At 36.2% G+C, this 12,726-nt stretch overlaps 2 protein-coding genes across 2 annotated transcripts; both read right to left on the bottom strand.

Annotated features, from left to right (window-relative positions):
- Positions 1–166: 166 nt before the first annotated feature.
- Positions 167–1,825, bottom strand: LOC107810536 (histone H3.3). Its single transcript, XM_016635330.2, has 5 exons — positions 1,685–1,825; positions 1,059–1,130; positions 896–972; positions 725–815; positions 167–606 (listed from the first exon to the last, which is right to left on the bottom strand). The coding sequence occupies exons 2-5, from the start codon at positions 1,128–1,130 to the stop codon at positions 436–438; spliced, it is 411 nt and encodes a 136-aa protein (XP_016490816.1). The 5' UTR covers positions 1,685–1,825; the 3' UTR covers positions 167–435.
- Positions 1,826–3,460: 1,635 nt separating this feature from the next.
- Positions 3,461–11,126, bottom strand: LOC107810537 (uncharacterized). The gene is made up of 9 exons (XM_016635331.2): positions 10,186–11,126; positions 7,347–7,553; positions 7,022–7,264; positions 6,481–6,547; positions 6,192–6,383; positions 5,624–5,715; positions 4,388–4,567; positions 4,174–4,310; positions 3,461–4,071 (listed from the first exon to the last, which is right to left on the bottom strand). Exons 1-9 carry the CDS (start codon positions 10,672–10,674, stop codon positions 3,891–3,893), a joined length of 1,788 nt encoding a protein of 595 aa, XP_016490817.1. The 5' UTR covers positions 10,675–11,126; the 3' UTR covers positions 3,461–3,890.
- Between the last annotated feature and the right edge of the window lie 1,600 nt (positions 11,127–12,726).

The raw sequence follows: 12,726 nt of genomic DNA, 5'->3' as shown, positions 1-12,726 counted from the left end.
GTTCGACTATACCAGGAAAGTTGCAACGACCAATGCATCAGCACTCTTAAGGCGTCGGATGCCTCTGCCAATGTCAACAAACATTTAACACCAAACTCCAATTTGGCCCTAAAAATATCATTGCAATGCTAACAATAAGACTATGAAGTGAAAGATAAGATGCAAATACCAAACAGTTGAACTAAACATTAGATGCAAATTCTGAAACGTGTTCAACACCAGTGGTGTGACAACAAAACATTAGAAAGATTCAACAAATACTATGCTTCTCCACTTCCCAAAACAGAACAACAATTACAGCACACCTCCATCCACCACACAAAATAAGATCAACATAGCATATCATCCCTATTACTAAATTTTAATACCATCATTGTCTTATAAAAAAAAAAAAAAGATCTAAAAGCACCACCAAAGCTACCACACTTGATCAAATTAAGCACGCTCGCCCCTGATACGCCTAGCAAGCTGAATGTCCTTTGGCATGATAGTGACACGCTTGGCATGAATGGCACAAAGATTTGTGTCCTCAAAGAGACCAACCAAGTAAGCCTCAGCAGCCTCCTGCAGAGCCAACACAGCATGACTCTGGAAACGCAGATCAGTCTGAAACCAAAGAAGCCACACAAACAACCAGTCAATCACCAAGTAAACCATTAAAGCTACATCCCAAGACAACATAGCAATGTAGAATCAAAAACAGATTATAAACCACCATATTTACCTTGAAATCCTGAGCAATTTCACGAACAAGCCTCTGGAATGGGAGCTTCCTGATCAGGAGCTCAGTACTCTTCTGGTACTTACGGATTTCACTGCAGAATGTAAGAAAGAATAATTGATCATATGCAAATTGGGCATACACAACTCGTATTTTACACAAGATGTAACTTACCGAAGAGCAACAGTACCAGGGCGGTATCTATGAGGCTTTTTCACTCCACCAGTAGTAGGAGCAGACTTACGAGCAGCCTAATTCAAGTACCACACAAAATTAGCTACCAAACAGAACATAAGGTTACAATTTCATATACAAACATTTTTAAGGAAAAACTGACCTTAGTAGCAAGTTGCTTCCTAGGTGCCTTTCCTCCGGTAGACTTACGAGCAGTTTGCTTGGTACGAGCCATCTGAAATGCCACAACCAACAATTTAACATAACTAAAACAAAAGGTTCAATTTTCCCTAATAACTTGAACTATAACACAAAAAACTCCCCCAAAAAAAAACATATACTATGATCTAGCAACTTAAAGCTGTACCTAAGAATTTCTGACAAAGAAAAACAATAATTTCACCGAATTACAACGAAAGAATCAATTTGCACTTATTAACTCCAACCATAACATGAATACCAAAGATATGTTCAATTTATCTCTAGTAACCTAATTGTGTCTCCGAATTTATGACAAAGTAACAAAAAAATTCACATATTTATGACGGAAGACTTAATTCCAGATATATTCATGAGATCCAACATTTAATCAAAAGCCTATCATGAGAGATTATCAGAAACCCTAAACCCTAGAGATTATAGACAGATCAATCATTCTATAAATTAAATAAAACCTAAATGATATTAAAATGTTAATAATAAATGAAATACAAAGAATAATTCAAAAATTAATGGCGCGGAAAAGAAAAGGCAAAAAAAATAAAAAAAAAAGGAGATAAGATAATTTACCTTCTCTGTATTCTATTCTATTCTCCTTCTTCTTCTTTCTTCTCTCTGCTTTTGTGGAGCGAATGCGAAAGGTTCAAAGTATTATAGGTTGACAGCTATATATATTTTTGTGGATGTAGGCGATGGATAAGATCGGACGGTTGAGATTATCTATCCGTGTGCTTTCTTGGGAGAATATCGAGGGTTATAAAAGGTGGGTGTTGTGTTTTCTCCAGCTCTTTGGACGGTTGAGATTCTAAGTTAGTGGTTGTTCCCGGATCGAGAGGACTGAATACTTGATTCTTATTGGTTGAAATTGTTAAGTGGTGTTTGATTGGGGTATTTTCTTACTTTACTTTTGCTTTTGGGCGGTTAACTCCACAAACAAGATAATAGGATTAATGTAGTACTCTCTCTGTTCACTTTTACTCGGTATTTTTTGGCTTTTTATGTTCCTTAAGAAATAATAAATAAAATATATAATTTATCATAATATCCATATTAATTGATGTATATTTTATTGGATTTGAGAAAATAATTTGAAATGAGTAATAAATAATGTGTTATAATAAGAAATTTTTTTTGTCTTCTGTTGATATGCGTAAAATGACAAGTAAAAATAAAAATTTATTTTTAGTATACATGTCAAGTAAAAGTGAACGGATGAAATATTTAATATTTTTTCGGTGATAACAGCAAATTAGGGGGAAGGGTATATTTGAGTTGCTTCTTCCCTTCAAATTCATGTTGCCTTAGATAACAGTAATGTTCGGGTCAATTTGTTTATGGACCTCACTATATTCATCGTTTACTGATCACTAGACTATTCTGTAAGATCGTTTGGTTGGGAAATAAGTTATCTCGAGATTAGTTATTCTGAGATTTATTATTACACCCTTCAATAGGGATAAAAAATATTACAATCCTGATATAACTAATCTCTAATCTCAGGATTAGTTATACTCCAATTTTATCTCAACCAAATATGGAATTAACTCATTTCAAATGTTATCTCGGGATTAATTATCCACTATTCTTCATGCCAAACGAGCCCTAAAAGCTATGAATACTACTTCGTTTGAGTTGAATTACATCCACCTTCGCACGGCCAAAAGCTCCGCAACATATTGGAGAGCTTTTAGATCCCGCCTAAAACGCTCATTTTCCTAGAGTTCCGAAGTGATTCTCATTCTCACCGCATAAACTCCTAAGATGATTGTGGTATTGTTTTTAGTGGCATATTGTGAAGCATAGAATTCAAATTCATCATGTTCATATTTTAGTTGTGCCTTGCAACAAGACAACAACATGTATCATTAAAATGGGCGAATTGAATTGTACCCTGCATCATTGAAATGTAATATTCCCAAATGCAATTCCTTCCAGACTCCAGTCAAGTATCTTAGCTACCCATATTATGTTGTACAATAACATCATTTCTATTATCCACCTTATGTGTTGGTATCTCTCTATGACAATGTTTTAGAAGATATACCATTGCACCAGTTAACTCTGTATACATAAAAATAGCTTCCAACTAATTTCTAAAAGAAAACATCTCACTATGTTTCCTATTATCCCTTGAATTTTTGCCTCAAACTAGGTGGGTATCTGTATTGAGTGGTTAGCAAAAGAGAACTTCCAAATCTACAACACTTGAGAAAACCCTGAGACTCATGGACAAGAGCAAAAACTATTTTCTTGCGCCACAAAATTATTAGATAGTCCCCTGTGGCTGTTAAAACACAGAACCTCGCCAGTTTCTCGTTCAATCAAAAAAAAAAATTGGAAGAGAAGTTGCTCAACAAATGATTGAAAAATACTGCCTACTTCTATATTACAGGATGGTATGAACAAATTAGTACAAATTCCTGTAGAAACTAAAACAGAAACCAAAAACCCAAGTAACCCTCTTGTATCCAACAGCGACTGTATCACCAACCAAAAGCTTGCTATCATTCTATCAAAAGATTAAACAATGAAGAAAATCCCCAATTTCTGCACATGAAATGAGAAGATATTGCTGTAAACTAAGTAAACCCATCACCTAAAAGAATGCCTTTTTACTTCCAGCCTGGACTTGGGTTACCAATGTGTCTTTCTTAATCAAAACGCCGACCGGTAAGTTTCAGGTTTCTCTATACCCATTTTGTGGTGCAATCTTTTGTACATCATAAAGGGAGCATAGGTTTCACGTTTCGAATGCACAAATGCTAATCAATTACTATTATTCAAATCGAAAACAATCTGAAACTTGTAGAAGCTTTGCAAGTCGTCTGATAGCTGATTGCACAGTTTCAGAGTTTGGTGAGAATGTATCAGGAAGCTTTGGTAGACAAGCAGGCAAATACTGATCTTCACGTTCCTGCAAGCAAAATAGAGCGAGCACAGCACGGCAGAATATGAATCTGCACAAGAGGAACAAAGCATGTGGTTAATATCCAAGAAGGCTCCTAAGGTGACTTGTAACTGAAGAATTTACTTGATTGGTACAAACAGAAAATGCTTACCTGAGAATAAGCCGTCTCAGAAATGGATCAGAAAGAACTTGAGCCCAAACCAAATCTAGGCTAGTCGATGTACAGAGGTTTACTTCCCACTCTGCAAATGCAGTTGAGATGATGCCATCAGCCTCATCAGCACAATCCTGAAGAGCAAATTACCAAGAAAGTTAGACCGAGTTACAACTGCTCAGTAAAGAAATTTGCGTCACGGTCTACTTACCATATCCTTATCAGAAGAGACAAGGCCAACCAACTGGCAGAAGGCCTGTAAGGGAGCAGCCAAGAACAAGGTGAACTGACTTCCAGATTGTGTTACATCAGTACCTGAATTCTTGAATGATGGCCTCAGGGGAGAGAGAAATAGAGCACTTTTTTCTCCTCTTTCTGCCCCATGTAGAACCTGGAGAGCAATTGGAGATGTATCAGCAACGAAACAGTCCTCTTCTAATGATAATTTTCAAAATTGAACTTGCGAATAAATAAGTCATACATGAAGTGCAATATTTACAACAGTAGTTTTCCCATAACCCCAATAGATGAGAACAAACAGCTAATCCACACTAATTGACATTTGGTAAGAGGCAAAATTGATCTCTGAGTAGCTAAAAAAACTGTACTTCATAAAGTGGGGAATACAAGCAACTATAGATTTGGAAAAATTAGACTCCCTTCTTTAACAGCATACCACTTCTAGATGAGTCGGATTCACATAATTCAACAAAAGCAATCAAGAAAAAAAAAGCACAGAATTATTGGCAATTCAGAAGTTCAACATGTTATCAGGCACAAAAAGGTGTCAATCAGAAGAAGACAGTACAATCATTCAAAGGTCTCAGGATATGTAGGGATTTGGAAATCTTAGACATGTGTAGCTCAGGTAAGGACTCTCCGGATAAGCTAACAGGGTAGTGAATGAAACTGAATCCTGACAGAAAAAGTGCAGGATTCTCTTTGGCTTTTCATGCCTCTCTTCCTGCACTTCCCACTACAATTTTATCAATTGATTGTAATTTATGAAAGCAAAATACTCCTGGGGAACAGCTAAAGCACAATCTGAAGAAGGATAGATTATATATAACACATGTTACCACCGAACCAGCCCAAACATGTATTCCACTTATTCTCTTGGGAGCAAATGAGAGTAAGCTAGCTTTTTACTGGACAACCACTCCATAGTTTCATAACGTATGTTGACACAATCTCATTATATGCTTAGTGTGTTTTGCCTGGACAATATGCCAGATTAATCCATAAGAAGCTGCGCTAGTGCAAAGTTTTTCTCGCTGCAATTGTGTTACATAAGAATCAACACGCCAAGATATTTCATTTTGTTTTCTCAAAAGCATTACACATTTTTTAGACAACAACTAGAATCCAAAACACATTGGAATCTGTGTCTTACTCAAGGACAGGTCATCATGGTTTAATGGGTTAGACACAGTTCTGACAAACCTGCCTTGAATGCATGGCTGTTGTCACTATCAATTATCAGGAATAGAGGTCTTCGTGTGAAAGGAATTAGATCTCCTGGATAGAGGTTATTTGAACCTGCAAAAATACAAAAAGTAAATGTAACCTAGTTGGGTTTAGAACAATTTGAGATAATCATGAACCAATTTATGGACAACAACAACAACAACCCAGTAAAATCCCACAAGTGGGGTTTGGGGAGGGTAGTGTGTACGCAGGCCCTAACCCTACCCCGAGGGGTAGAGAGGTTGTTTCCGGTAGACCCTCGGCTCAAGAGGTAATGCGTTTACGCACAGTTAATAATTCCATACTTAAAGTTCAGTCAATAAAACTGTTCATTGACGTAAGATTGAGTTTTAACTTACAATCTTCAGTTTTTAGTTTAAAATTTTCAAGGTCAACTACTAAACCAAGATGAACACATAATGTCCTATTAATTCAAAGGAAACACGAATTCAAACTATAACATATCCAAAAGCCTTGAAAGAGGAGATTATCAGACTAATGCTAAGCGAACAACAATACTTGACATAAATTAAGTTCTGATGGTGTACCTCCACTTCTGCTAGGACCTAAGCACAAACAATTCTCAAAATATTGACCCGTATCTCCATTGGTGTTGATATAATTTTCATGTAAAGCGCCCTTCTGTTCATAAGAAGTACGAGAAAGAGCAATGTTCTTTGAAGATTTTCTAGAACTTGAAGAGCTTTCCGTGTGAGAGGCGGTACTGGGATTTGTATTTCCTGGAAATCAATACAGAACTGAGATTTCTGCCACAATGAGGATATTGAAGCAGCTAACCTGCTGTTTCCGTTAAGGGAAAAAAAGAAGGTCGCTAACCTGATGCAGAAATATATATTAATACCACACTCTCTGGAGGAAGCTCCTCACACATTGTAGCGATGACCTGCAGGTGCCAGAACAAGACCAACTAAGGATACACACTAATAGCGTCCAAATGTTAAGGAGGAGTGCCAGAAGCAATTACTCGGATCCTATGTTATTCCATATTCGACGTAGATATGGGCAGGGTTCAACCATTAATTAGAATGTCCTAAATATTGTGGTTTAGGTGCAAAGAAATCATCATTAACATCGAGTGTTCAGGCAACATATGGTGGGCGACATAAGCTACAAGAGTACTACTAAGAGATTTCAAATTTTACTCTCCATGTGTAGTATTGTATTACCATGTGCCTCTAAGTTCAGTTGTCCAATTAGTTCCCAACACAGGGAACCAAATAACTTAACCAATAAATCAATCATCAAAGATGAGTTTCCACATTCCCCTTTAATTAATCAGAAGCAGTATTTCATTATATGACTCCTTAGATATAGATTAATCAGAACAGCAACACAGAGTAAACATAACAGAACTCACAGATATCAATAGCGGAACAGAAGGACGGTAAAGAACAGCCTTCTTGGGATTTGGAGGCAAAGCTGGATCCATCATCTCAGCAGCCAAGTTTATATCTATCAGTCCAGAAGTTACAGATTGGTCAGTAACAGCACCATTCTCTCGTGGTTCAACTGGACTTCTTTGGTAGAAAGATCCACTGGGTTCCCATTCCAAACATTGCAGCATTCTGTAAGTGTCCAGTGTTAATTCTGCAAATTTGACCTGAAATAAAAGTGAGGAAAGGTTAATTGTGCATTATAATTGAGCACAACTGAACACTGAAGTATGAGGATGTCGTCGATACCTCACTTTTGTGATAACTTGTCAGAAGTGCATCTCGAAATTTTAGCACCTTCTTAGCATGGAAGCGAGCTACATATGGACGAGATGACGGATGTGAATCAAAGAGAGCACAATATCGTAGAGGCCTGGCATCTGGAGATGGAGAATCAACTCTTGTAAACCTAACAATTTCTTGCACCACCAGTCTCCACTCTTTGAAGTTAGTACCCTGTGGTGAAATCATTTCTACAGTTCATCTTATGGAAAGAGATACAGAATTTCTGTTCTAATATAGATAGTAAGTACAGGGCTACAGTAGCCGAAGCATCACTTTATTCTTTAATGGAATAGGAAGATGCAAAGGTGCTCCAAGCACAATCAAGTAACTTCAACTTCAAGCAACTTCTCTACCCGAGATGCATAGGATATATGAAAAGAAAAGGAAATCAATGGGTAGTTAGTTCAGTGCTCAACACTACACTTCTGCAGATAGTTCCAGAACCTATCTCCTCTGTATTCTGCGAAGTGCAAATCATATGATTGCTCAAATGTTCATGAAGTGGACGGGCATAACAAATCTTGGGTTCACACTCAGAGATTTAGAAGATAATATGCAGAAAATCTTGCTTAATATATGACCCTTGTTTCTTTAGGAGCATGTAAACCATATCCCTAGACACACTTCAATTTTGATTTTGAAGTAACGAGCACTACCATCAATAGAGCAGCATACAACTCAACCAAGATTCTTAATGTCTCTCTCTTTATATGTATATTTTTTTAATGACGATGGTATCTAGGCCAGCTTGCGCGCACGTCGATTATTCCACGGGAAACCAAGTGCTTGCTACCTCCCACCATACAGGTACTGGATACTGCCCTCGAAGGCTTAGGCAAATGGAAATAAATCCCCTAGTGTTTTTCGCCGCCGCTGGAATTTGAACATATACATATATATGTGGATATATACACAAATAATGTGTGTTTATATATACAAACACTAAATATATATAGAGAGAGAGAGACACACACATATATACATACACACATGTGTGTGTGTGTACGGATGAGTAGCTCTTAGTCTCTATTTTTTTGGTAACCGAGAAAACCCAGAAACTAGTGTAGCACAGTCCACAACTCGGTGGATAATAGGACCACCCATCTACCCTTCTTTGTTTAAATACAAGCTTTTTTATTGCAATGGCAGGGTTCGAATATGTGACATGTGCCCAACTGACGCATCACGAATTGCACTCTTACTAGACTAAAGCCTTTAGCCGTAGTCTCTATATTTGTTCACACTTCACATTGTACAACATGTAAGCAAACAAAGAGAATATGCCTTGACACCAAATAAAAGGCAAAAGAATGCGACGAAACAAGTCACCAGTTGCTTGCGCAAGGTTCACCATCCCTAGCGCACCTCCCTCCAAAATTCATAAATACCAACCTTATCCGCCTTACAATGGTGCAGGAAGATGTAAGTTAAGTATTAAAGAAAGATTGATGAGTTAATGCATTTTGTCATTCACCCTTATGTGTTCCTTCTACAGTAGAAGGTACAGGGGCAATTAGCACTTTTTGGCAATTCAGCTAAAATAAAACCACTTTTGTAGAAGACACCAAGGTAAATAGCGTAGAATTGTCAATGATTTAGGTCTGAACACTAAGAAAGTCTTATCCCAGCTCAGCTCCGGAAGAAGTCATGGTATATTAATCAGTAAGAAAAAGGTCATTCCACCTGAAACTTATCTCAGTTTTTTCACAGATTGACCATTCTTTACTATGACCAATAACGACAAGTTCTCCATCACTAAAACACAAAAAGATGGTCCAGAGAAGCCATACTACATGTGTCAATTGTTACATGTTCTCAGTCACTGCAACCAAAAACATGATACATGGCAGAGCTTAGTCTAGAGAAGATATATTACATGTCTCAATAGCTCAGGTTACAAATTCCAGAATTTTGGCGTGTATTAAATTTGCTTTACTATCTGTATGCGCCCCCCCCCCCCCCCCCAAAAAAAAAAAAATCATTTACTATGGTAAGGAGCTAGAAGAGGTGCCTAATTTACTAGATTAAAGAGACTCTCGCTTTCCAAGCAGAAGGAACGTAGCAAACTCAAGTGATCTACTGAAAAATGTTTTTAAAACTATGTCAATTCTTCAATCTGACGGGTAAATTTGTGGATTTCACCATACATCTGATAAATTCCTTTTCTGGACTTCTCACCAACAGTCTGACCAAAGCTAACTTAATAAATCTATTGAAATATGTAAGAAATTCTTGATAATTCCTCAATCTAGTAGCTAAACTACTGGATTTTTATCATACAAATGATAAGTTCTTCTTAAATTACGCTTCAGCTCCACTAAATTAGAAACAAATTTCAGAAATAGCAATGAGTGAAACCTAACAATTCAGATATAAAGCTATTGGAATATCTTAAAAATTCGTGTTAATTCCTCAATCTGACAGCTAAATTACTGGATTTTTATCACCCATGACAAATTCTTCTAACTATGCATTCACTAGAACAAAAAACTGCCAAATTATTGTCAAATGAGCTTCAGAGCCAGAGAAATGGAAGCAAAATTAACTAATAAAAGGAACTAGTATCGGAAAAGCAGCTTTATCAACAAAATTCAGAAGATAAATTCTTCTTAGCTAAAGCTTCAGTTGCAAATAATTAGAAACAAAATTCAGAAATAGCAATGAGCGAAACCTAAGAATTAAAATATTTACTCAGATTGCTTTCATTTTAACCAAAAAAAAAAAAACTACTTAATTGTTAAAGATGAGCTTATTAAAAGCACAAAATTTGGAAGCAAAATTAACAAGGATAATGAACTAGTACCGGAAAAGCAGCTCTACTGTCATCAACAATAGCTTTAAATTGTTCCATAAGCAGTTTCACCATTTCCGATCGATTTAAAATCAACGAAACCATTAAAAACCTAGCATAGAACCTCAGCTCTTTAAACCTCACCATTCGTTCTTTCCCAGAACCTTCGAAATACTTCCTGTGCAAAATCGCTTCGTAAAAAATATACGATTCGAGTAAAAACCTAACTTCGCTAGTCCTCATGTACTGCGTAAAGTAAAGCTGACCGATTCTCGAAGCGATCTCGCCGATCTCCCATCGCTGTAAACCGCACTCCGTTAGCTTCGCTCGATTCTCCTGCTGGTACTTCCATAACCTCATATACGCTTTAAACACCTTGTGAAAGTAGTGGTTGCTCGTTCCCCACCGTCCGTACGCCGGCAAATCCCGTACTCTGGCGTACTTCTTCTCAGCACTTTCTACTAACGCTCTAAATGTCTTCGGTACTACGTCGTCTGCCATCACCGGAAAATTTGTACCTCAGCTAAGGAAGAAGAAGAAGAAGAAGCATTACTCGCCGGAAAATTTGTATAAATGAACCTATAGATACATATATAATGGCTAGGTAGGGGGTTGGACTTTTATTGGGGGGGTGGGGGGACAGGTAAGAGAAGCTGGTGAAATTGAGGGAATTTTGTGAACTGTGATGATCAAAATATTCTGTTATTTTGTTTTTCTTTGTAATATTATTTGGTTTTTTCTTTGGCTTTTTTTTCTATTTTTATTTTATTGGCTTCGGCGATTTATATAGGCGGCGTCAGTAAATCGGTGGTGGGGCTTAAAGGGGGAGAGAGATTTGTTTGGAAGTTTTAGAAGTGTGAGCTGTGTAAAGTGGACGCCGATTACAGAGTAACGATTCCGGGAAGTAGAGGATTTGTTTTTGAGTTGTTGAGGAGCACGATTGGGAGTGACTTAGGGGTCGTTTGTTTCATCAAAAATATTTTAAGTAAGAAGTACTAGGAAATTAGGAATTTTAGTTGGCTTTTGGACATAAGAATGATAAAATTCCAAAACAAAAGTGGGAAAAATAATTTCAAAGTGAAAATAGTATTTGAAAATTAGAATTGTGTTTGGACGTGAATATAATTTAGGGTTATTTTTTATTTATTTTTAAGTGATCTGAGTGAAAATTTTAAAAAATAGCTTTTTGAGTTTTTCGAAAATTTCAAAATTCATCTTCAAGTAAAAATTGGAAATTTTATGGTCAAACACTGATTTCGAAGAAAACAAATCGAACAAAAAGTGAAAGAATTCTTATGTCCAAACGGGCTCTTAGTGGGCGTTTGGGCATAAGAATTGTAAAAGGCCAAAAAAAGGGAAATTTTTTTAAGTGAAAATGGTATTTAAAAATTAGAGTTATGTTTGAACATGAATATAATTTTGGTTTATTTTTTAATTTTTGTGAATGATCTGAGTGAAAATTTCAAAAAACAGTTTTTTGGATTTTTCAAATTTTCGAAAAATTTCAAAATTTATCTTCAAGTAAAAATTAAAATATTTATGGCCAAACATTTATTTTGGAAAAGTAAAAAAAAAAATCGAAAAAAAAAATAAAAAAAATCTTATGTTCAAACAGGCTCTTAATGTTGACATAGGGATTAAGGATATCATACACTTCTGATGAATATTTGCGCATTTAAAGTAGGGTATCTAGTGTATAATTAAAAAATATGGGTTTGATTTTAAGTTGAATAAAATTTTATTTCGCAAACGTAATTTCATAATTGGGGTTTGAGAAAGGTGGGTAGAAATGGCGTGGGTAGCCACTGTTTAAGCTGGTATTTACTTTTTATCCAGCATTTTTAATGCTTAGCAATAGTGCCACTAGTCTATTAAAATTAATGTGAAAAGACTGTGTTACCCTTTCTTCTATCTCTTTTCCCAAACGAAAATGCAATGTATTTATACTGTTTCATTTCCACATCTAAGGTGCGCAATCGTGTATTCGGAACCTCACCTTCACCCATTGGTAAGGAAGGTCAACAAGAGCACCAAATGTTACTTCTATTAATGCTACTAAATGTTAAATGCTTTTGGTTATAGTTCTTGTTGATAAGCTAAACAAGCATGAAGAACATAAGGGAACGATTACAAAAGCAAAAGGAGAATGGGGAGAGGTTCCATATTTTAAAAAAAAGATTAAGATATGACGTTGTGAAAATAAGAAAAAAAAGTGATGAGTAAACAGGAAATGCAATTCCTTCCCAGAAGTTAAGGACATGTAGTCCTGAAGTCCTAAAGTTAAATTCAAAAGTTAAGAACATGGTCATGAACTTAGAGTTTCAAGTTCAAAAGTTAAGAAAATGTAGTCTTGAAGTCCTAAAGTTAAGTTCAATAGTTAAGGACACAAGTTCAAAAGTTAAGGACAGGCAGTCCTTAACTTACAGTTACAAGTTCTAAAGTTAAGGACAATGGGTCCTTAACTTTGATTTCCAAGTTCAAAAGTTAAAGACAGACAGTCCTTAACTTATAGTTACACGTTCAAAAGTTAAGGACAACCAGTCCTTAACTTAC

The sequence above is a fragment of the Nicotiana tabacum genome, chromosome 11 (assembly GCF_000715075.1).
Source record: "Nicotiana tabacum cultivar K326 chromosome 11, ASM71507v2, whole genome shotgun sequence".
In the NCBI taxonomy this organism is placed as follows: domain Eukaryota; kingdom Viridiplantae; phylum Streptophyta; class Magnoliopsida; order Solanales; family Solanaceae; genus Nicotiana; species Nicotiana tabacum.
The sequence above is the reverse complement of the archived record's forward strand: the minus strand, read 5'-3'. Positions and strand labels throughout refer to the sequence as shown.